The sequence below is a fragment of the Mesoplodon bidens genome (assembly GCF_964165515.1).
Source record: "Mesoplodon bidens genome assembly, chromosome: 1".
Classification (NCBI taxonomy): Eukaryota; Metazoa; Chordata; class Mammalia; order Artiodactyla; family Ziphiidae; genus Mesoplodon; species Mesoplodon bidens.
The window spans coordinates 203531129-203555017 of NC_138176.1; the positions used below are offsets into that span (position 1 = coordinate 203531129).

General features: G+C 43.5%; 2 protein-coding genes across 7 annotated transcripts in view; one reads left to right on the forward strand and one right to left on the reverse strand.

Annotated features, from left to right (window-relative positions):
• Positions 1–9099: 9099 nt before the first annotated feature.
• Positions 9100–10653, reverse strand: LOC308626186 (eukaryotic initiation factor 4A-I). The gene has a single exon (XM_081251040.1). The coding sequence runs from the start codon at positions 10643–10645 to the stop codon at positions 9425–9427; it is 1221 nt and encodes a 406-aa protein (XP_081107166.1). The 5' UTR covers positions 10646–10653; the 3' UTR covers positions 9100–9424.
• Positions 10654–18269: 7616 nt separating this feature from the next.
• HERC3 (HECT and RLD domain containing E3 ubiquitin protein ligase 3) overlaps positions 18270–23889 on the forward strand; it is a 141772-nt gene continuing 136152 nt past the window's right edge. For 4 of the 6 annotated variants that reach the window (XM_081232871.1, XM_081232875.1, XM_081232874.1 and 1 more), the window contains exons 1-2: positions 18270–18569; positions 20954–21014. The gene's annotated coding sequence lies outside the window, so the exon portion shown is untranslated. Of the gene's footprint in view, positions 18570–18985; positions 19246–19328; positions 19437–20953; positions 21015–23889 lie in introns of those variants that run through there. The other 2 variants (XM_081232873.1, XM_081232872.1) reach the window with 2 other exon arrangements.

Consider the following 23889-nt stretch of genomic DNA (forward strand, 5'->3'; position numbering starts at 1 on the left):
GGATTTGAAATCTAATTCTCACAACTCTGAGTATCTGAGAAAAGGAAAGTCCTCACTACAGATTTATTGATCGCCCCAGAGGAGATGCCGTGCCTTAATCTACCCTTTCCAAAACAAATGAGCAGGAGTAAAGAGACGGTAATGATTTTAAAGGACGCCTGACTTGCAGCGCTGACAGCCTTTGCTAGCTGTCCGTGAAAACACTTGTGTTGTTCCAGAAACCATGCCAACCTCAAACTCCCCCTCCAGAATGGTTCAATTTTGGAATCTCTTCACCATCCACCAGAAGGAATTTCTGCATCCATGAAGCAACAAGACACAACTGAAGAATGAAACTAGTTGACAGACCACGGACATTATGCTGCCAGAAACAGAATGATCCTCACTGAAAGAAGATATGAAGACCCTTGCGTCACTCTTCACCTCCACTCCCCAAGTCAGTCTGTATCCGTATGAGAATTGCAGCTCCCTGAAAGCAACTGGAAGGAATGGAACGGTCCACTGCATTCTGGGGTGTATAAATCCTGCCACACCCCAGCTCCAGAGCACTATAAGAAGGGACAAGGATAAGAAGAGTGTTTGTGGCAGTGCCCACCGGGGGTTGCAGCTTTGCGTACATTCCATCTTTTCAGAGTAGTAGGGCTCTGGAAAGTGAAGGAAAGAGAAGTTGCCACCTTTCTCCTTCAGAGCTGCATTAAATGACATTTTGCTGATTACGAGAAATGAGTCTGGTCAGGGTTTCTCAACGTCTTCGCTCTTGACATTTGGGGCCAGGTCATTCTTCCGTGTGCATGTTTAGCCGCATCTCTAGATCTCGGGGTGTTTTGCAGCACCGCTGGCCTCTACTTATTAGATGCCGGTAACCTCCTCCCCACTCCACACACACACAGTGACAACTGACAATGTCTCCAGGCAATGCCAGATGTCCCTCAGGGCAAAATCACTCCTGGTTGAGAACCATTGGAAGAAGACAACCGGAGACATAATTGATGAATAGATTGTTGAGTGGAAAAAAATGACCTAGGTGTGTAGATCAAAGTGGATCACTGAGTTCTAGGCAAAACCTGTAATTGCTGATATTTGTTGTGAGCTTATTTTATGCCAGGTGCTGTTCTAAGTGCTTTACCACATTATCTCATTTAACCCCAGACCACGCTTTGAGGTAGGTACTATTATCATCTCCATCTTACACCTGAAGGAATGGAGACAGAAAGGTAAGGCAGGGGCCCACTATTAAGTCAAACTGAATCAAATCTGATTCAATCCCAGACAGTCTGACTCTGGAGGCAGTTTTCTAATCACTAAGCTATTAACATGTACACCTGTATAACCCTTTATAAATTGCAGGGCACTTTCCCAGTTTAATCCTGTCTCTCTCCCTGATTCACCTATATTACCTGATGGTTTCTTCCTACAGGTTTGACCTCAGGCAGCTGAAGAGTCTATTTTGACCAAGGCAGTGGTAGAGTTGCAGCACCAGACCCATCAGCTGGGGCCTGGCATTCACTTCAGTGCTTTCAGTTAGACTCTGAAGCGTCTGGGTTGAGCCACAGCCTTTCTCCACTTCCCTCCACGTTGGCCTAGACCCCTGGCTTCTGCCCCATTTTCTTCTTAAGTGTTTTGATTAACCTGAATCCCATCCACTTGGCTGAGACCTTGATTAATCTAGAAACACCTGCCTCAGGGGGTGGTTTCTGTTCCCATGCCCCACAGCAGTATGAGAGCGTACTCTTGCTCGTCTTCTGGGACTGACCTGCCGTAGGTGGACGCTGACCCTCATCAAGCCTGAAATGGTTATGCCCCTTTGTCCACAGTGTTTGGGGTTAACACTGACTTATCCTCAGGGATAAGCCCTGTCATGTAGCCAGTTCCTCTGGTTCTGCTCCCTCCCAGCCCAGGCTTCCACCCGCCTCCTTAGGGAGCCCTCTAAAAGTTCATGACTTCTAACCAGTCAAAGGAGGGAGGAAGTTAACCTTCTGTTTTGGTTTTTGTTGTTTGTTTGTGTTAAAATGTTATTTTGGTCTTCCAAATAATTTATGTAGCAAGCGGGGTATATATTTTAATCCCATTTGAGCAAAGCACCCCAGTGACTTTCCCTAATGCCACAGTGCTACTGAAATGGCAGGGCCAGGGCTTAAACCCAGGTCATGAAACCATAGATCTTTAGGGCTTGAAAGGCCTTTAAAAGTCATCTAATCCAACCAAGTAAACGAAACCTGGATCTCCTCCATAACATCTCTGCCAAGTAGTTAACTAGCCTGTGTTTGAATGCCTTCCCTCAAAGGACAGCTCAGTTCATCTTTGGCTAGTTCTGACAGTCATTTGTTTAATCATCCTCACACTCTTTAATTCATCAAACAAGTATTTCAGGTCCTAATATGAGCACCATCAGGTGTTATGTGGCCATTGAGGTAATTTCTGGAAGTAAATTTAGTTAAAGATAGAAAGTGGAAAGTTCTACAGGAGGGGTACTGATAAAGTGCTATGGAAACTGTTGGAAATTTCTTCCTTCTACTGACCTGAAAAGTGTCTTACTGTGTAGCTTCCAAAATTTGGTCTTAATTCTATTCTTCCCATTCATAAAAAAGAAAAATTACTTTTTTTCATTACAGCTAGTGTGTCATCCTTCAGCTGTTTCTCATAAAGGACTTCTCAGATCCTTTCTCTCTCCTGATTACGCCTCCGTGAACCCATTTCAGTTTGTCTATGATTCTCTGAAAGGGTTTCCCTATAGCTGAACAGGATGTGATGTGGACTGGTTAGAAGAGAAGTGAACTACCATTTCTCCTTCTGGATAAAATAATTCTATAGGGCATGAAACCTATTTGGTGACCACACTCATCCATTATTGTTTCAAACTGACTTTACTATGAACTAATACCCACAGTGCCAGGTGTTGCAAAGGTAGGGTTGTGATCAGGATCCCACTCTTAAATGTCTTATGCTGTCAGACTATTATACTATTGCTCATGTGACAGACCCCTTATGACTTAAAGTTAATTAATAATTATTATTTTTAATTGGGGTAAAATACACGTAAAGTATACCATTTTAAACACAGAGTTCGGTAGCATTAAATATGTTCACTTTATTGTACAACCATCACCACATCCATTTCCAGAACTTTTTCGTCTTCCCAAATTGAACCTCTGTGCCCATGATACTAACTCCCCATACCCCCCTCCCCGCAGCCTCTCACAGTGACCATTCTACTTTCTGTCTCCATGAATCTGACTGCTCTAAGTACCTCACATAAGTGGAATTGTATAGTAGTTGATTTTTTTGGTGCAACTGGCTTATTTCACCTACCTTAATGTGTTCAAAATTCATCTATGTTGTAGCCTGTGTCAGAATTCCCTTCGTTTTTAAGGCTGTGTAATACTCCATTGTACATATGTACCACACTTTGTTTATCCATCCATCTGTTGATAGACACTTGGGTTACCTCCAGCTTCTTGCTGTTGAAGATAGTGCTGCTGTGGACATGGGTGTCTTTTTGAGACTTTTGCTTTCAGTTCTTTTGGGTACATACACAGAAGTGGAATTGCTGGATTGTAAGGAATTCATAACTATTTTCAATCCTTTCAGAATATTTTAAAAAATGTACTGCTTGTCTATCCTAGAGCATTTTTGTTTGTTTGCTTATTTGTTTTTGTTTTAGATCTCACTTAGACAAGATACAAAATTTCAGGTCTGGATAAATTTAATTGAGTTTGAAATCTCCCTTATCAAGTCTGATATTCAGTGATAGCTAGTGCCAGTTTTTGAAAAGCCTTTCTTGGAATAGTAAGGACACTAGATGCCAATTACCTATCGAAAAGTATTAAAGATACTAGATACCTTTTGGCTAAACACCAAGGAAGAAACACTTTTGTATCCTTTTGTATAGGATTCCTGCTTTTCACATAATGAATAGTCCATTTTCTAGTAGAGTTGGGCCATGCAAATCGCATGTCAAGGTGACTATGCTAAACACCATGTTGCCCTTGGAGTTTAAAAGCTGAGTACTGATTTGGTCTCAGTGTCATTCAAGGGCTCCTCTGTAGCCTGTCACATCTGACGAGCATCAGCAGCTGTCACTTGCTCTCTCGTTTGCTCCCTTGTCCACTAAAACCTAGTAGTGCAAGGCTGCCATGCCATTACAAGTCAATTCTCTAAAACAATAGAATTTAAGTACTTCAAGTAATAATAAGAGCCCGCATCTACAGTGAAGTTTTATGACTTTTTCCTTTCCGAGGTATCTACTTAGAGCATCAAACTTTCTTTACATCAGACATTCTGTGAAAAAAAGTCCCTTGCTTTACATAAGGCTCATATGGGTAGAAGACATTAACTTATCATTCTCACTTCATAAATTTGAAATGTGAATCTTTTAACTATATCCCATGTCTGTTTAATGTTTCATTTAAATGTGCTGAGTCTCCTTTTTTTTTTTTTTTTCTTCCGGTACGCGGACCTCTCACTGCTGTGGCCTCTCCCGTTGCGGAGCACAGGCTCCGGACGCGCAGGCTCAGCAGCCATGGCTCATGGGCCCAGCTGCTCCGCGGCATGTGGGATCCTCCCGGACCGGAGCACGAACCTGTGTCCCCTGCATCGGCAGGCGGACTCTCAACCACTGCGCCACCAGGGAAGCCCTGAGTCTCCTTTTATAAGCAGTGAACCATCAGGATGTTACAGGATTATCATCAAAACCAGTTCAGTTAGTATTCACCACGTCAGGCAGTGTGCTAGGTGCTTGTGTATACTGGTAAGCAGAGTTTAAACATAGACACTCCCTCAAGGATCTTATACTTTTAGAGGACACTGTTCATGTTTTAAAACCCGTTGTCCCTCAACCTTCTCCACCTTAGTAAAGGGCATCATTGCCATCTAACCTGCTGCTCAAGCCAGAAATATAGGGCTTTTCTTTGGTTTTTCCTCTCCCAACCCTCCAGCTCCCTTCTCTGCTACCTCCAGAATAGATCTTGGCTACATCTACTTCTCTTCATCTCTACTGCCACCATCTGAACCCAAGCCACTGCTATTTCTAGTCTGGATTACTGTGATAGCCTCAATAACCTCCTAACTGGTCTATCTAATCCTACTATTGTTCCCCTTCCATCCCTTGCCATCCATCAAGGAACCAGTGATCTATTCAAAACCTCCTCATTGCATGTATAAAAAAAATCAAAACCCCTATAAAACTCAGCATGCTACGTCCCTGCCTTTTTCTCTGAAGTTCTCTCCCGCCCCTCCGCTCTCTGCTCACTCTGCTGCAGCCACACTGACAATCTGGCAGTCCTTTCAGTGTGTAACAATGACAAGCTCTTCTCAGCCTCACAGCTTTCACATACACCGTTCCCTCTGCTAGGGCTGCTCTTACCCTGCTTGGCCTCTCTTTACGTCCTGAAAATTTAACCTTACAGGCTTTCTCTTCAGGGAGGAATTCCTGGAAAATGCTGGGTAGGTCTCTCCATTAAAGTGTGTGTGTGTGTGTGTGTGTGTGTGTGTGTGTGTGTGTGTGTGTAGGGGGACAGTGTAGAGATCAGTTTGACAGAAGTGCTCAATGCTGGGCCAAAGTAAGCTAGGGTCAGGGTCTTGGGATGGGTGTGGGGAACAGGTTGAAGAACTAAGTTCTGATGAATATTTGTCAGGTCTAGAATGACCAAAGGAGCTGGGAGGGAGGTGCGGGTCAGAAAAGGCAGTTAGGGGAATGTTGAAGTAGTCCAGGGATACTGATAAGGACCTAAACTGGGGTTGAGAAAGAAGTGATGCACAGTATGGAAGGCTGAATAATGGCCTGCCACAGATGTCCGTGTGCTAATGCCCAGAACCTGTGAATATGTTCTCTTATATGGTAAAAGGGACTTTGCAGATATGATTAATGATCCTGAGATGGGAAATTACCCTGGACTATCTGGGTGTGTCCAATGTAAGGACAAGGGTCTTTATAAGAGGGAGGCGGGGTGGGCAACGTTAGGAGAAGGTGATGTTACTGTAGAAATAGAAATTGGAGTAATGTGGACACAAGCTCAGGAATGTGAGCAACTTCTAGAAGCTGGAAGAGGTTAGCAACAGATTCTCCTCTGGAGCTTCCAGAAGGAATCAGTCTTGCCAACATCTTGATTTTATCTCTGTAAGACTCATTTAGGATTTCTGGCTTCCAGAACTATAAGAGAATAAATTTGTGTTGTTTAAGCCACTAAGTTCGTGGTAATTTGTTACAGCAGCAATATGAAACTAACACATAGAGGAAGAGATGGTTATGAAAGACATTACAAAGGAAAAATGGTGGTTTCTGATGAATGACTAGATGAGGGGAGAAGAATTGAGAATCAAAGAAATTCCAAGATTCTGAATCTAGATTATGAAGGCATTGGAAGGGGAATTAATTTCTGGGGGAAAAATGAGTCAATTTAATATATTTTGCTTGGGTTCCAGGGAGGGCATCCAAAATTAAGTTTACCTTATATGAGGGTTTGATTTTGGGGCTTCAGGAAGGGGCCCTTAGGAGGCAAAATGCAGCTCCCACTTTGTCCAATGATGTTTGTATCACTTAGATCCGTCATATCAGAGGTGAAGTCAACCTCACTTAAAACTCCCTTCTGGGAGAGAATGGCCAAGTATTAAGCCTTACTGCATTTTAGTATGAATGTGCTTATCGTGTTCTTAGACTTGTAAGTGGTTGAGGCAAAGAGTCCATGAACACTCTTAGAATGCCTGCTGAGCTACTTTTTTTTTTTTTTTTTGCGATACGCAGGCCTCTCACTGTTGTGGCCTCTCCCGTTGCGGAGCACAGGCTCCGGACGCGCAGGCTCCACGGCATGTGGGATCTTCCCGGACCGGGGCACGAACCTGTGTCCCCTGCATCGGCAGGCGGACTCTCAACCACTGCGCCACCAAGGAAGGGAAGCCCCTGCCGAGCTACTCTTAGAAGTCTTATGTGAATCATGATTAACTCTTATGTGAGTTATTAATTATGTGAGTGTATGCACCGTTTTTGTGGTGACAGTGTATAAGTTTCATCAGATTCTCAAAAGGATAGAAGATCAAAAAGAAAGTTAAGAATCATGTTCTGCTGGTATGCGATATCAGAGGGCGGAAGAGGGCAGGCAAAGGGCAAGAGGAAGCAGAAAAGGCAACACATGAGAAATAGACTCACAGACATAGAGAACAAACTTATGGTTACCAAAGGGGATATCAGGGGCGGGGGGAGATAAATTAGGAGTTTGGGATTAACATATACACACTACTATATATAAAATAGGAAAATAACAAGGACCTACTGAGTGGCACAGGGAACTATCCTCAATATCCTGTAAAGCCTTATAAGGGAAAAGAAGCTGAAAAAGAAGATATATGTACATGTACATATGTACATATATATATATATATCTGAATCACTTTGCTGTACACTTGAAATTAACACTAAATTGTAAATTAACTATACTTCAATTAAAAACAAAAGAAAGGGCAACACATGAAAACTCCACAGTCGTTCTTTTGCTGCCACATAGTACTGCTAATTCATGCCTCTCTTTTCCCTTACTAGACCCATTTCAGGGCTTCTTGTGCTTCTAGAACCAGCTTGCAAAGCAGCTACAAAGTTTTTTTGTTCTGTTGAGGGTTATTTTATTTGCTGACAATGTGTTCTTTAAAAGATTCTTTTTTTGGTGTTTCACAGAATATTTCATCTATTTTTAAAAAATGGATGAAGAAATTTTATTTTACTTAAAAAAAACTATTTCTTTAATTAATTTATTTATTTTGGCTGTGCCGGGTCTTCATCACGGCACGTGGGATCTTCGTTGCTGCATGCGGGCTTCTTAGTTGCGGAATGCACATGGGATCTAGTTCCCCAACCAGGGATTGAACGCGGAGCCCCTGCATTGGGAACTCAGAGTCTTACCCACTGGACCACCAGGGAAGTCCCTGGGTTTTCTTTTTTAAAAAATATTTGTTTAGTTACTTATTTGGCGATGCCAGTTCTTACTTGCGGCACGTGGGATCTTTAGCTGCAGCATGTAGGCTCTCTTAGTTGTGGCATGCGAGATCTAGTTCCCTGACCAGGGATCGAACCTGGACCCCCTGCATTGGGAGCACAGAGTCTTAACCACTGGACCACCAGGGAAGTCCCTCATCTATGCTTTTTAAAGGGGTTTTCTAATATTACAAATACTAGTATTTCCACAAAGTGAATATTAAAGTACTATAACTCAATAAATAATTATCATTGGTAATCTCTTTTCAAAGGTGAGACATAGAAAGCTTAGGTAGCTTTTTTGGGTTTTTTTTTGAGAAGTAGGCACTTCATTTATTCACTGTAACCCCTATGAATCCCGAACCCACAAGGTCCACACAAACAGAATAATAATTGTTTAAAATATCTCATTTCTTTTCCATTGTGGCATTACTTTTTTTTTAATTCAAACAGAAAGTCACAAAAATTATAATCATCCTCCTCAGTTCACTCAGTCCCATGTAATTAATTTTTTTTATCTTGATCTTTTGTTAGCACATTTATGAATTCATCAGTTTTCCATTAGAGTTCTGAAAATGCTTATTCATTCAGTTCAGCAGTATAGTCAGTAACCAGAAACCTGTACTTGTCAGAGTCTTTTCCATGAATTCCTTGAAGATGAAACTCTTTTATAGGAACATTTTTGCAAAAGCATCAGAGTACACCCAGAACTGTCTGTAAATGACAAAAGACTTAAAAATGCCCACGGTTAAAGATTTGATGAAAGTTCATAATAATGCAATTGACAAGGAAATTTAGTTATTTCTGAGATATACATTTTAAAATAATAACTAGAATTATGACTTATAACATTATACCAGAACATATAAGATTTTTAGGAATTTCATGTAATGTCTGAAACATTTATATTAACATATTTCCATACAAATAATGCAAAGAAAGTTTAGTATTAGTTTTTTTTTAATTTTTTTTTTTTCAGTTTCCAAGTCATTTTATTCAGAATTTTGTCTTTGTTTCCTGAATCAATAAATACTATACAAAACAATGTAAAAATGGCTACCATTTTCTCTCCCCTACTCCCCCCACCTGGGGACAACCCCCTGGGCCACCTAACATGGGGGGTTCTCCCTCCAGATTTGGTCCAGCAAATGAGGTGGACTGAATCATTTTCAGAGGAATTCAGGTGGGGTGGGGAGAGCCTCTGGGGTTTGGCGGTGACTAGGTTAGGGAAATGGATTAGTGTTTTGGGGAGAAGAGACGGCGCCTACCCCAAAGAAAAGGGTGTCTAAAATGTTCACGGTTCCTTCTTTTGCCTCAAAAAGTGACATTTATTCAAAGAAAAAAAAAAAGAAAAAAATGACAAGATGTCCATCCCTTGACTCCCTTCCCTCCCCCCTCCTGCTGCTCCTCAGCGCCCCCCAAGGACTGAGCCCTGGCTGGGGGGCTAGGTAGCAGAACAGCCCCTCAGATGAGGTCAGCAACATTGAGGGGCATCTCCTCAATGGAGGTGTTGTAGAAGGTCTCAATGTCTCGAAGGGTCCTCTTGTCTTCTTCTGTCACCATGTTAATAGCCACACCCTTACGGCCGAAACGGCCACCTCGACCGATTCTGTGGATGTAGTTTTCCCTGTTGGTGGGGAGGTCATAGTTGATGACTAAGGAAACCTGCTGCACATCGATGCCTCTGGCCAGCAGGTCAGTGGTGATCAATACTCTGCTAGAGCCAGAGCGGAACTCCCTCATGATAACGTCTCGTTCTTTTTGGTCCATATCTCCGTGCATGGCAGAGACGGTGAAGTCTCGGGCATGCATCTTCTCAGTGAGCCAGTCCACCTTCCTTCGGGTGTTGATGAAGATGACTGCCTGTGTGATGGTCAGGGTTTCATACAAGTCACACAGTGTGTCCAGCTTCCACTCCTCTCGTTCCACATTGATGTAGAATTGGCGGATACCCTCCAGCGTCAACTCTTCTTTCTTGACAAGAATTCTAATTGGGTCCCTCATGAACTTCTTGGTCACCTCAAGCACATCGGAAGGCATTGTAGCTGACAGCAAAACCACCTGGGTGTTGCTATTGAGCTTTTGGAATATGTCATAGATCTGGTCCTTGAACCCACGGCTTAACATTTCATCAGCTTCATCCAGTACAAACATCTTGATGTATTTGGGAGACAAGTATCTCCGGTTAAGCATGTCGAACACACGGCCTGGGGTACCCACGATGATATGGGGAGCTTCCAGCTGCAGCTTCTGCACCTCAGCACGCACATTGGTACCCCCAATGCAGGCGTGGCACGAGGCACCCATGTAATCTCCTAAGGCCATAACTACCTTCTGTATCTGCTGAGCCAACTCTCTAGTGGGTGCCAGGACCAAGGCCTGGGTGGCCTTTAGATCCAATTCAATCTGCTGCAAAATTGATATGGCAAAAGTGGCCGTTTTCCCAGTCCCAGATTGGGCTTGAGCGATCACATCATAACCCTTGATACAAGGAAGAACGGCTCGCTGCTGGATGGCAGAGGGCTTCTCAAAACCATAGGCGTAGATGCCACGGAGGAGTGACTCCGAAAGGTTCATGTCATCAAAGCTGTCAACAATCTCATTCCAGTTACTCTCGATGACGCCTTCGGGCTCCATCCCATCGGGGCCATTGTCTCTAGATCGGGAATCCTGACTCGCAGACATGATCCTTAGAAACTCTAATTTTTTAATTTATTTTTTTATACAGTAGGTTAGGTAGCTTCTAATTAGCAGCAGCTATTTTTTTTTCCAGTGAAATAAATCATCAAGAGTTGCCTAGTTGATCTCTAAGTAAAATGTTTCTGTAGTTAAATCTCAGTGTAGCTTAGATTTAGCTTAGCCAAGTCCATTGAATGCTTCGGAGGCTGACCTGGGGTCAGAGTCTCTTTCCTAAGCAATTTATTTAGGTAACTGGTTTTCCGTCTCTGTACAGATAAAAATGAAGAGTTTCCATTTTGTTTTGCAATATAATGTTGACTTTAAAAAAAATAAAAATTATTATTGTCAAGATTTCCTTTTAATAATATAAAGGAGTGTACTCGGTTTGTAGTTGATGAAGTTTCCTATAGTTATGATTGATTTTCCTGGGTCCTCTCCATAGTCATGAAGTTTAACATTCAGAGTCTTGCTTTATGGGATAAATATTAATTCAATAAGAGAATAAAATAAATTTAAACAATTTTCAGTTTCTACTATTGTAGTCGAATCACAAACGGTACCTGCTTTGCTGCAATATCAAGGAAAATACAAGCATTTGTTTTTGAAAAGACTAGAATTTCATCAAAGTCAAGGCTTGTATAAACTCAATCTTCTATAATTTATATGCTATCTGAGTGAAACTGATATGGAACTATGATTTGATTGATATTGTAACAAAATATCATGTGGAAAGAGACACTTTGTAAAACAGATTTGGCTAACCTACATTTGCTCACAAAGAGATGTCAATGCTTGTTGGGAAATCTAGCTGGGGAGCACAGCTCCCCATATATCCTGACTAAGAATAGACTTTGTGGGCTTCCCTGGTGGCGCAGTGGTTGAGAATCTGCCTGCTAATGCAGGGGACACGGGTTTGAGCCCTGGTCTGGGAGGATCCCACATGCGGCAGAGCAACTAGGCCCGTGAGCCACAGCGACTGAGCCTGCGCGTCTGGAGCCTGTGCTCCGCAACAAGAGAGGCCGCGATAGTGAGAGGCCTTTGCACCGCGATGAAGAGTAGCCCCTGCTTGCCACAACTAGAGAAAGCCCTCGCACAGAAACAAAGACCCAACACAGCAAAATAAATAAATTAATTAATAAACTCTTACCCACAACATCTTCTTAAAAAAAAAAATAGACTTTGTTAGTTTGGAAATGTCATTCTTTTTTTTTTTTTTTTGCTGTACGCGGGCCTCTCACTGTTGTGGCCTCTCCCGCTGCGGAGCACAGGCTCCGGACGCACAGGCTCAGCGGCCATGGCTCACGGGCCCAGCCGCTCTGCGGCATGTGGGATCTTCCCTGACCGGGGCATGAACCCGTGTCCCCTGCATCGGCAGGCGGACTCTCAACCACTGCGCCACCAGGGAAGCCCGAAATGTCATTCTTTTTGATTGAGTTGGCACTTTGGGAAGAACACACATGGAACTCTCAGAGGGAGGGAACTCGGGTCTAAGATGCCAGGTCAGTCAGTCAGTCCTGGCAGTCATCCTGGTGACAAGATGCCATAGCTAGACTACATTAAAAGCCTGTTATAGATGCTTTTTGTAGCAACATACTTACCTTTGTACCACAAACTGGATGGCTGAAAACAACAGTAATGTATTGATAATATCTCACTTTTGGAGGCTGAAGTTTGAAATCAAGGTGTTAGCAGTTGGTTCCTCCTGGAAGCTCTGAGGGAGCATCTTTTCTCTATGCCTCTTTTCTCACTTCTGGTGGTTACTTGGCATTCCTTGGCTTGTAGATACATCACTACAGTCTCTTATCTCCATCTTCACAAGGTTTTACCTGTGTGTCTCTGTGTGTTCACATCGCCTTCTTATAGGGACACCAGTTGTTGGATTTAGGGCCTTCCTAATCCAGCATGACCTCATCTTAATGAAACTGTTTACATCTGTAAAGACCCTATTCCAAATACGTTCACATTCTGAAGTTTTAGGTAGACATGAATTTTGGAGGGAAACTATTTAATCCACTACACCCCCTAACATTTACCCTCAGAAACATCAGTACATTTCATCAGAACATAATGTTAATAAGACCCAGGGTATACGTTTCACTCCAGGTACAGGGCAGGACATTTTGTTTGGTTCTAGCCTAACAGGTATACACTTACCTTGAAATTTTATCCAGTTAATTAAAAAGGGAACCAGATAAGAACTTGGATGGAATAGTACAAATCTACCCCTAAAGGCAACAAAAGAACTCAAAGTACGTGCCTACCTGATGGTTGGCCTGTACGGACAATTTCTTTGATAATGCCTGGGACATACTGCTACCCATAACAAGGTGATTAATGGCAAAGGTGATCGGACCACAATGGACGTTATAAATCAGTACACTAAGTTTTCTTTTTCAGAAATGGACAGTGAAATGCCTTCTCTGGCCACCATTGCTGGATAACACAAATTCTGACACTCTGTCTGCTTTTCAGTTTTCTGTGAAACTTGCTGAACCATCAACTCATTGTCATTGGCTTGTGCATGTGTACTGAAGATGAAAATGATTAACAACGGTGTGAGTCTGTACAAGACTTCCTTTTTGGAATCTTTTATTTTTGGCAAATGTGTGGAAGGACTGTGGGAATCACATGACATCAAACGGAATTTCAGCAAAGGACCAACAACTCTAATAATACATTTTTATGCATGTAGGTAATTTTTGATATGAATATTTAGAAACAACTTAGCTAAGCTAATTTTAAGGTAATTTTAACATTCTTAGCTAAGCTAATTTTAAGATTTTACTAGAAGATTTTTTTTGTTTTATTTATATCCCACATGTTCTAGTTGATACCTAAGGTGGCTTACAAAATTAATACAGTAAAAAAAGAAAAAATGTAAACCAAAACAAAACGACCTCATTACTGGTGAGGGGATTGAGCAGAGGCCACTTAGACATTGTGTGTGTATTTAGCTAGTGTTATCGTTTGTTAGGAAGAATTGGCAATACACGACAAAGCCTTAAAGAGTCTGCCTTCTACCTAACCTAGCAATTCCACTTTTAGGAATTTATCTTAAGGAAATAATCAAGAGTGAAGGCAAACATTTAGCTATGTTCACCATGTATGGCTGTGTTTCACTATTGTTTATAATGGCAAAGGACTGAAAATAATTTAAACATGCAATAAGCAGGAGACTGGTTAAGTTATAGTATATCTATTTTGTGGATATTTGCAATTGTTTAAAATGCTGTTGTAAAATAGTATTTAAATCTATTGAAGATGTTTAATATATTGTTAACTTCAGAAAACATGGTGTTAAATATTAGGTATAAAATGAACCACTTTCAGAAATGCGCATACATGCATGGAGAAATGACAGAATATTAAGAACTAAAAATGGGTGGTGAAAGGCCAGATCGTTTTTATTTTCTTTTTTCTTATATGCATTATAAACATCTTATATAGTGTATATTTATTCCATTTGTAAAGAGAAAAGCAGGTTGTTTTTTTTAATTAGGTAAGAAAATGAGTACAATGGGAAAATGACATAGCAAAGTTAAAATGAACCTTGAAATGAGGTTACTTCTCAAAACGCATGCAATAAGATTCTGTACAGATGGGACATACATTTTGCTCTAAGCTTTCAAAAGCCATTGGAAAAAGGGAAACAGAATCAGCTATAGTATCTACAAGATAAGATACTATAGTATCTTATAAGTATAAGGCAAGAACAGTTTGTTGGTCCACAACTTGAAAGTAAATATAATGGCTGATTTCACTGAGCTTTGACCTACATGTAGGATGAAAACAAAATGCCAAAGGCCAATAGAAAGTTAAATAACAGTTATGTTCCCCTTTATATAAAGGGGAGCCGTAAAATTTGGAAACACAAACAATACTGTTTCATTTTTTTACAGATACACATTAAGTAAATTACATTGTTATAGTATATATCAACTACAGACAGAACCCCCTTGATTACTTATTTCTTCTGGAGGGTGCTAAAAGTTTAGATTTACTTACTAAAAATGAGAGGGAGAAATCAGGCAACATACTGCAGATGCCTTTGCTAGGATTAAGGAAGATGTTGTATTAACACACCACACTCATTGCAACATCAACTATGCATTGCTACAAGGCTCTATTTCATGCAATCTTCCGGGACAAACTAAAGCTTGCCCTAAAAACTTTCTTAGGAAATGCTCAACCATCCAATCTTGTTAATGTTAGTTAATTTCAACCTATATGACGCTAGTGAGTTTCTTATATTTAAGGTAAGGTGCTTGTGTCTCATCCAAATGAGGTGGTAAATAAGAAAAGAAAAACCAGTGCAAACTTAAACTATGAATAGTTTCAAGAAAAACAAAGGAATAGTCACAATGGCTGTAAGATCTTTATGGTCAGGAATGATGCTTCTTGTCCAGCAACTCTACATGTAGAAGACCTTCAATAAATACTTAATGATTATTTGATTGATGGCAATATTGATTTACCATATCTTTCTTCCAAGTTATTTTTCACATTAACAAATTAATGCTGTGTATTACAGGGCGGTTTTCAATAAGTTTAGATAGTTTATCCTGGGAATATATAGGCCTCTCAGATAAAGTGTATGAAGCAACCCAAAAAATGTGGAAAATGTTTTACAACCAATTTTCCCCTTGAGTATTGACTTGACTGACAAAATGAGTAATTTGTTGGGGGCCCAGGGGGAACCAAGAAACACTGTTGTGATTGTGTAGCTTTACAGGGTGCATACCCATTACCTGTTAAATAATCAGAGCTTTCCCTTCCTAGAGATGAAGACACCTATTCTTCAAAAGTATGCCTGTAAGACAAAATGTTGTGGCTGACTTGGCTTTTTCCCTGTTTTTTTTTGACTGCATCGTGGGGCTTGCAGGGTCTTAGTTCCCTGACCAGGGATTGAGCCCGGGTCACTGCAGTGAAAGCTGCCGAGTCCTAACCACTGGGCCGCCAGGGAATTCCCCTTTTTCCCACATGTTTAATCTGATACCAGAAGTCTGTCCCTGTGTAAATTTACCAAGTGACGTTTGTCTGCCGTGCAAGTAGGTAAACACAGAGAACAATAATTATTAAACAGTATTCCTACTGCACTGAATTTCTTTCAGTTCAAAAACAGGCGTATGCATTTCAAGAAGGGAGGTGTGAAGAATGGAGCACATCGCCGTCTGCTCGGCTGGAGGTGCAGCAGCCCTGGGCATCAGCCCCTGTCGCTAGGGATTCCTCGTCTCCCCAGTGCTGGACCACGACCACGGGATCCCTTCTGCCTGTCAAGGGTTAGGGTTAGAATTTATCACTGTTTATTTATTTGTTTGCTTATTTTGGGTTTTCTAACATTTTTTAATGTAAACTTTTCAAACACACAGAAAAGTAAGAAGTAAGGTACAGTGAACACCATCTACCCACCACATAGAACCTATACTTAACATTTTGCTGTACTGGATTTATCACATATCTATCCATCGCTTCATCCATCCTTCAATCCACCTTTTTTTTTTTTTTTTTGCGGTACGCGGGCCTCTCACCGCTGTAGCCCCTCCCGTTGCGGAGCACAGGCTCCGGACGCGCAGGCTCAGTGGCCATGGCTCACGGGCCCAGCCGCTCTGCGGCATGTGGGATCTTCCCGGACCGGGGCACAAACCCGTGCCCCCTGCATCGGCAGGCGGACTCTCAACCACTGCGCCACCAGGGAAGCCCCAATCCATCTTTTAAAATATACGTTTCAAAATAAGTTGCTGACATCAGATACTTCCTCCTAAATACTTCAGCATACATAGCATTAATTGGAGCTCAATTTTGTTTACAGTTCTTGTTGGGGTTAAATATTTTATTTTTAACATGAATGTTTTTCTTTTATAAAATTTCTCATGATTAGCCACTATCTAACCCTTGGTATGGTGTTTGCTTAATGTTTGCCTCCCCCTCCGAGGTAACAGGGACTGCACCGTTTTGCTCACCAATGTATCCACAGGGCTTGGTATTATAGCAGATGCTCAATATACAGTGTATTTGTTAGGGAACATGTGGAAGTCAGAAAGAAATGGATGGAAGACAGCTATAGAAATGGAAAGAAAAAAGTAAACCATGGCCTCTTCAAGCCAGTTTCAATACCTGCTATTATGATTATTGCTGGGGCCATTTAAAGCCATTTTGGTAAATGGAGCAGGACATGCTTGCTGAGGAAACTGCCGTTTTATGTTGGTTCAATGAAGAAAATAAAATGAAGTACTGTGTATCTTCACTGATTGTTCTGCATAGGAGTAAGTTCCCAGGTTTCTGGCTATTTGGTAAGGACGCTTGGAGTACCTCAGTTTGTAATTTAGACATCACTCCTATCTCAACTCCAGACTTAAGTCTTTGATAAGCAAGTTTTTCCTCAAGACAACATTTCATATGAAAAACACCTGAGCCATGGGCCAGAGATATTGACCTAAATGCTGACTGATTACAAATGAAAATACAAATTGACGACACATGAAAATAGAATCTCTAAAAAACAGAATTTCTAAAGGGTCCAGTGTGATTCAGACTTCAAAGGTTGGAATCATTTTAGATGTCCGTCAGTTACCTGGTAACTGAGATTTTGCTTTCTTCTCGTCTCAGGAGCGTTTGACAACCTGCTTATGTCACTGAGAATACATATGCCAGCCAACAGTGCCCCGTCCCTAGGATATACTACTCCCCCAAACTTCTTTTCTGCTTGATCAATCTGTTACATTCTCAGAGAAGATAACTGCAGACCTGACCTGACCTGATTCGGACCTCCTTGGGAAGAATCTGGCCTCGAAGGACCTTCCCGGCTCAAATGGCCGGTTACAGACATTCTTCCCCGAGTAAAGTCATTCCTTTGGGTTAAAGTAGTGCTTTCTTAGCATTCTGCTTCTGTGTTGCAAATTTCAGAGGAGAAGCGGCGGTGCGGTGGGGTAGACTCAGGAGGTCACCTGCGTGAGAATGTTTTCTTCACAAGATTATCTGCATCAGACATGGACCAGGGGAACTCGGAAAGCCCTGTAACCTCGGGGAGGGCCAGAAGGAAGCGCTGAGATTCAGTGCCAGGGAAAGTGTACGAGGACAAACTTCTCCGTTACTGGGCTTCAGGCCACAGGATGTCTTTCAGACGAGAAGACTGGCGCTCCCCCCGCCACCGCGCTCCAGTCTTCCCCAAGCCCGCCGTCGCTACCGCGGCGCCGCTCTCCTCTTCCACCCCAGCTCTCCACGAGGTTCCCAGGAAAGCGCCGACCTCCTTCCCGCTTCTCCTCCCGCGCAGCCCGGCGTTCGGCTCGGCGCTTCCTCCAGTCCTCCAAAGGCGAGTGGAACAAGACTCCTCCACCATGGATGGAATACGACGCTTAAGAACTCCGCCTCAATTGCCCCCCTCTAGGTTTTCCCCGCCGTGCCCAAGGCTTTTGGTCACCTCTGCACAAATTTAATAAGACTGAGAGCTCAGAACCGGGAAAGCCAACCGCGGATGCGTCTCGTTCCCCTGCCCGCCAGTGAAAAGCAGTCCGGCTCCGGCGCGGATGCTCTGCATCCTGCAGTCGGCTCTTGTCCGACACACACCTGCCCCGCCGTCCCCTCGCCAGGCCCGCCGGTGCCCTCAGCTCGGCCCGCCCCCTCCGCCCTCCCGGGCCTGGGCCTCTCCCCGCCTCCCGCCCGCGGACCTCGCCGCCCCGCCTCGGGCCCCGCCGCCCCGCCTCGGGCCCCGCCGCCCCGCCTCGGGCTCCGCCGCGGCCGCCGGAGGTGCGGGCCCGCCCCAGAAGGGCGCCCATTGGCCGTGCGCGCCATCCTTCACCCGGCACATTCCGCCGCCCGCAGGCCTGCGGGGAAACTTCCTTATTATTGTGACGCCGAAATCGGATAAACCCCGAGCCGGGTCGGTGGAGCCGTCACCGTCGGAATCCCGCGCGGCGGTTCAGCGGCCGCCGAGGTGCGCGGGGCGAGGGGGGCGGGTCCCAGGAAGGAGGGCACCGCGGAGCCGCGGCCGAGCGTCAGCCGCGTTCCGCGCGGCACGGTGGTCCGCGCGCGGCTCCCGGAGGGGCGGCTGCGGCTGCAGCTGCGGGGCGCCTCCCGCGACAGCCCGGGGCAGGGCGCGCGCGGAGGTCTGGGCGCGGCGCCTGCACTGCCTTCGGGGCGCGGGCGCGTGCGCCTCCCCGGCGTCCTCGGGGCGCTCCCTCTGACCTACAGAGCCTTAGCGCCCGGGGAGGCCGGAAGCCGCTCCAGAGACGGGAGCGCCCCCCACCCCGACTCAGCTGCCTGCGGATTGGGAGGAACTGTGACGCCGAAAGTCAAAAAGAGGATCCTCCCCTTCCTCCCCGCCCGCCCCTATTTAAATTCCGGGGCTTCGGCGACACCGCTGCGGTGAGGGGCGCAGACTCTGCCCCGCGCAGTGGGAGCCGCCGAGGCCTCTGCACTTGGGGGAACCCCGGCGGCCGCGAGGAGTTGGCGCTGGGGACACGAGGGACTCGGCGGCCGCGGTGACAGCGCCACCCACCTGACCGAGGCGGGGCTCGGTTTGCCTGCTCGGAGTCCGCCTCCTGGGCGGAGCCGGGGCGAGGGTGTGTGCGGACACGTGTGTGTGCGTGTGTGTGTGTGTGTGCGGACACGTAAGTGCGTGGATGGGCGCGGGGGTGTCAGGAACTGGGGCGTGCGGGGGCAGGTGGCGCTTTGAGTCATCTGCGAATGTGTGGAGTGGGCGCACCGGGCAGCCGACCGAGACTAGCCTGTGTAACCTGAAACAGACGAGCTGGGGAGGGCTGTAGAGACCGCACCGAAAGCAGCTGTGCACTGATTCGGGGTATGCGCCCCGGGCTCCGGAATATGTGTATTTGAACTTTGCCTTTGGTATATCAGCGTTTCTGGTTGTTTTCTGATTCCGTTTTACTTTAGCTTTTTAATTAGCCCCATTTGGAAGTACCTTAAATACAGAGCTAAGCCTTCCAGGATTTTGCTTTTGCATTCATTACGCACGGAATGCTTTAGGAAAGACGGTTCAAGCGCTCTCTTCCATTTTTGTGTCTCCTGACTCTTTCCACAAATAGGAGGCTATTTCTAGAACATTTCATCTGATGATTTGATAACATCGAGTGAGCTGCTTTTTTAACTCCAGACTGAGGAGAAAGAAAAGTGAAATAAAATGAGGATTAACACCCTTTTTAAATGCGGTGACTCTGGAGAGAGATGCTGTCTTGTTTTAGTAGCAGATTACTGTGTAGCTCTCTCTTTTCCTACTTCCCTTTACCCTGGGGGGTAGGGGGTGGCATTATAAACCAGAAAAGGAGAGTAGTGTACTTAACGCCCTTTTAAAGCAAAACCGATGAATTACATACGCATCGTTGACCTCGTGGCGGCTAGGAACCTTCTGGAGAAAGGATGCAGGAATCAAGGAGGAAGACTTGAAACCTCTTTGGCAGAACTCCCTTGGCATGACAAAAAGAAACAGTTGGTTAGCAGGCAGTTTTACTCTTTCAGTTAGTAGTTGGGATTTTATTTTTGAAAAAAGAAACAGATTCCAGAATGTGTGTGGTTGGAGCCATTGGTTAAAGCATTTCATTCTGAGTAACAGATTTAAAGTTCTTAAGATTTGCATAATAATTAAAAACTTAAAAAACTACATAATGAGCGTTGTACCACTACTGGAGACACAAGATAGTTGTGCTGCAGTCTCAGAAATAGAAGTAATAGTCTCCAAATGGAAGGTTTCTTACATTATATAGAAATAAAATTATGATGCTAGTATCTTAGAATCATGCAGTACTATACTTTTTCTTTTGAGAGACTTCATATGCCTGTCAGATAGTCCCATCTTGTTTTGCATGAAAGAGGATGTGGTGATGAGAAGGAAGGAAAGTCGAGAAAGACTTCAAAACAGCTGTAGCAAAATAAGCTATAATGTGTGTGGTACCTGGAAAAATGGAGGAAAACGAATTACTTTTCAAAAATGCATCTTTTAAAACCTAAACGGGAGGTTGTAAAATAACTTTATTTTTATTTTTACATCGACTACAAACGCTAGGAATTTTTAAAGGTGCGTCTCTAAGTTCACTTTTAGCGTCATGCTCTAACCAACTGAGCTGACTGCCCAGTTGACTCTAACTTCACATTTAGAGGTGACATCTTCATAGTTGGTCAGTGGTTATCTTACTGGTGTTTAACTAAACTCCAGTCCTGAGCTACAATGTTGGGGGAATATTCCAGCTTGCATAATTTAAAGAGACTCTTATTTTCAGAAGTTTGCTTTTCGTTTTGTTTTCAATAACGTGAAAGCACTTTGTATCATTCTATACTGTTAATTGTTTTTTCTTTAACTTGCAGATCTGCAGGGTGAGGTGGAACCATTCTGGCTTAAGTACAGATGCCAAGTGTGTGACCTGTGGTGAGTGACTTAATTTCTCTGAACCTCAGTTTCCTCATCTTGTACCTGGGGATAATATCTAACTCACAGAATAGATAAGAAGATTAAACAGGATAATCTACGTAAAGGACTCGGATTAGTGTAGCTGCCTAGAGAGGGACCTGAACAAATCCTTACTGACTTCTTTCAGCTGTGACGGAGTAAAGAGAACAAAGTGAGCCCAGGAAGTAGGAGACCTAGTTTCTGGTCTTGGATTCAACCAATTACTTCTCAGAGGACCAAAGTTAACTTCAGCTGCCATTGAAATGAGGTTAGGAATGTCAGTCTCTTGCCTGGAGGTTGGATCAAATGGATTTTTAAGGTCTCTTTAATAAGATGACCCCTTTGATGATATAACTCTGCCCCCTTTAGACGTTTACTACATTTAGAAACAGCACTAGCTGGTGTCAGGGGCGTGTGTTTCTGTGTGTGAGCCAGTAAGTGGACTAGACTCACTCTAAGTTCTGGCGAATGTGGAGGAAAGCCTGGCTAACTCTGTGGAGATGGCCTCACGCATCCCTCCTGTCTCTGGCTTACACAGGTTGGTTCCAGCTCTAGTTGCCCATGAACATCGCCAGTGATTCAGCTAATGTGAGCTCACTTACTATGTGCAACATTCTTCTTTTAACATTTGTTTTTAAAATTGGAGAAGGAGTACAGCTCGGCTTTGTTTTATTTAAGTGGTGGTATAACATCATGTTGAAGAGCATGGACTTTGGAGTCTGGGAGATGAGATTTGAATCCTGCCTTTGCCATTTAAGTAAGTTTCCACCACAGCTAGTACTTATTTACCACAGCTAGTACTTATTTACATGCTCTTGGTCAAGTGACTTAACCTTGTTAAGTCTTTGAGATTACAGTAAAGGGCAAATGAAATAATCTAAAGTTTTTAGCACAGATTCAGACACACAGTAGGCTTGCAGTAATAGTAACTATTACTTTTTCTTCATTCAACAAGTATCTGTTGAGCCCTCCCTTGTGCCAGACACTAGTCTAGTCTCTAGGGGTAGAGAAATGAACAAAGCGGCTCAGTCCTTCCTTCATGGAGCTTCCGTTCCTCAGTGCTAGCATTGAGGAAATACATTGTTGTTTTTTTTGTTGCTGCTTAGGGACTGTGTATCTAACGGAACCTGGCAAACAAAACTGGTAACAACTTTAGATTGTGGGAGATCTGGTTTTCTCAGATTAGGGTTCAGTTTTCTAGGCACTTATGAAGCATCTACGGCGCTCCTTTGTTAGGTTGGGGACAGGAGATACACAGATGAGTAAAACCTGGTTCCCTACATGGAGAAGCTCTCAGTCTGCTCATGGATGGGGAATTGGTGGGTGAGATGCAAGAAGCAGTGATCTTACCTCAATAGTACTTTTCATTTTTTAAAAGACTGTGAAGTATCTGAAAGCATAAAACAGTATGTGTAATATATGTTCTACAAATGACCATAAAAGGACAGAGGCAGCACATCAGCCATGCTACTGAAGCTCCCTTTGTGCTCCTTCCAGAAGGTACCCTTCATTGTCACATATACACAGATCTCTCTCAGTCTTTGTATGGATCATGTTTTTGCTTTTCTTCATAGCTTTAGCACCACTAATGTTTTTATCTCCAAATACTTGTTATACTTGTGTTTGGACTTTGTAAAGATGCATCACATTCTGAATTCTTCTGTGACTTTTTCCCCTCCTCAGCACCATTTTTAAGATTTAGCTGCACTGATGTTTGTAGATGGAATTCATTTCTCTTCCACTGCTGTACAGCGTTCTATTTTATGCATGTGTTGCAGCTTATCCCTTTTCTTACAGATGGACATTTGGGTTGTCTCTGTTTTATGTATTTCAGATAATCCTGAAATGAATGTTCTTGTGCATATACCTTGGGGCATATATTCATGAGTTGCTTGCTGCATTGTACAGTAGGATAGCCCCTAGCCATATGTGACTATGATTATATGAAAATAATTAAAATGAAATGAAATTAAAATGTCAGTTCCTCAGTCCCATTAAACACCTTTCAGGGGCTCAGTAGCCACATGTCGCTTGTGACCACCATATTGGACAGTACAGGTATGTAACATTTCCATCACAAAGTTCTCAGTTTCCAGGTTTTACTCATCTTTGTATCTCCAGTTCTCAGCGTAGCGAAGGAGCACTGTAGATACTTGATAAGTTGCACAGTGCTGGTCATGTACCTAGGAATGGAATTACTGTGTCGTGGGGTATTTACATCTTCACTAGAATTAATGCCCACTTGTTTTCCAAAGTGGCTCTGCCAACTTACACTCCCACCAGCTGTGGGTCAGAGTCCTGGTTGCTTTATATCCTTGACTTGGCACTGTCAGACTTTTTAATTCTTGCCAGTCTGGTCAAGTGTCTTTTTCTGAAGGCAGACGGCACCTTATGCAGACAATGGAAAGCTCATTCTTCTAGTTGTACAAAGCCCAACAGCAGGTAGTAAAGAAGGCCCCACCTGTGCAGGGATCATCAGGGGAGGGGTAGGAATGTTTCCTGTGTTGGCTAAAAGGGTCAGAGGACCAAAGTCCAGCTGAAGTGAAAGAGAGAGAGAAACCAGCAAGGAGTGGATTCACGCTGTTGAAAACTTCTCTCTGCCTTGTGTGCCGTTTCTGCCTGTGGTAGGAAACTTTTGGCAATAAAGTATGTCATTAGAATAAATCTTCTTTGTTACTGGAGTTAATTCTGCATTGGAGTTTTGGCTCCAGATTTATTCAAAGCTTGGATTTGGGGAGCGCCTGCAGAACACTGAAGCCTGGGACATTCCCTTTTCCTGCTGTTGGAAAAGACCCTCCCTTCCCTGTATACCATTTAGGTAAAGGCTTCTGAGCTTATTCGAAACAAAGCTTAT

Excerpts from the sequence above, each read along its gene's own strand:
- LOC308626186 (XM_081251040.1), bottom strand. The coding sequence starts at position 10,645 with ATGTCTGCGAGTCAGGATTCCCGATCTAGAGACAATGGCCCCGATGGG.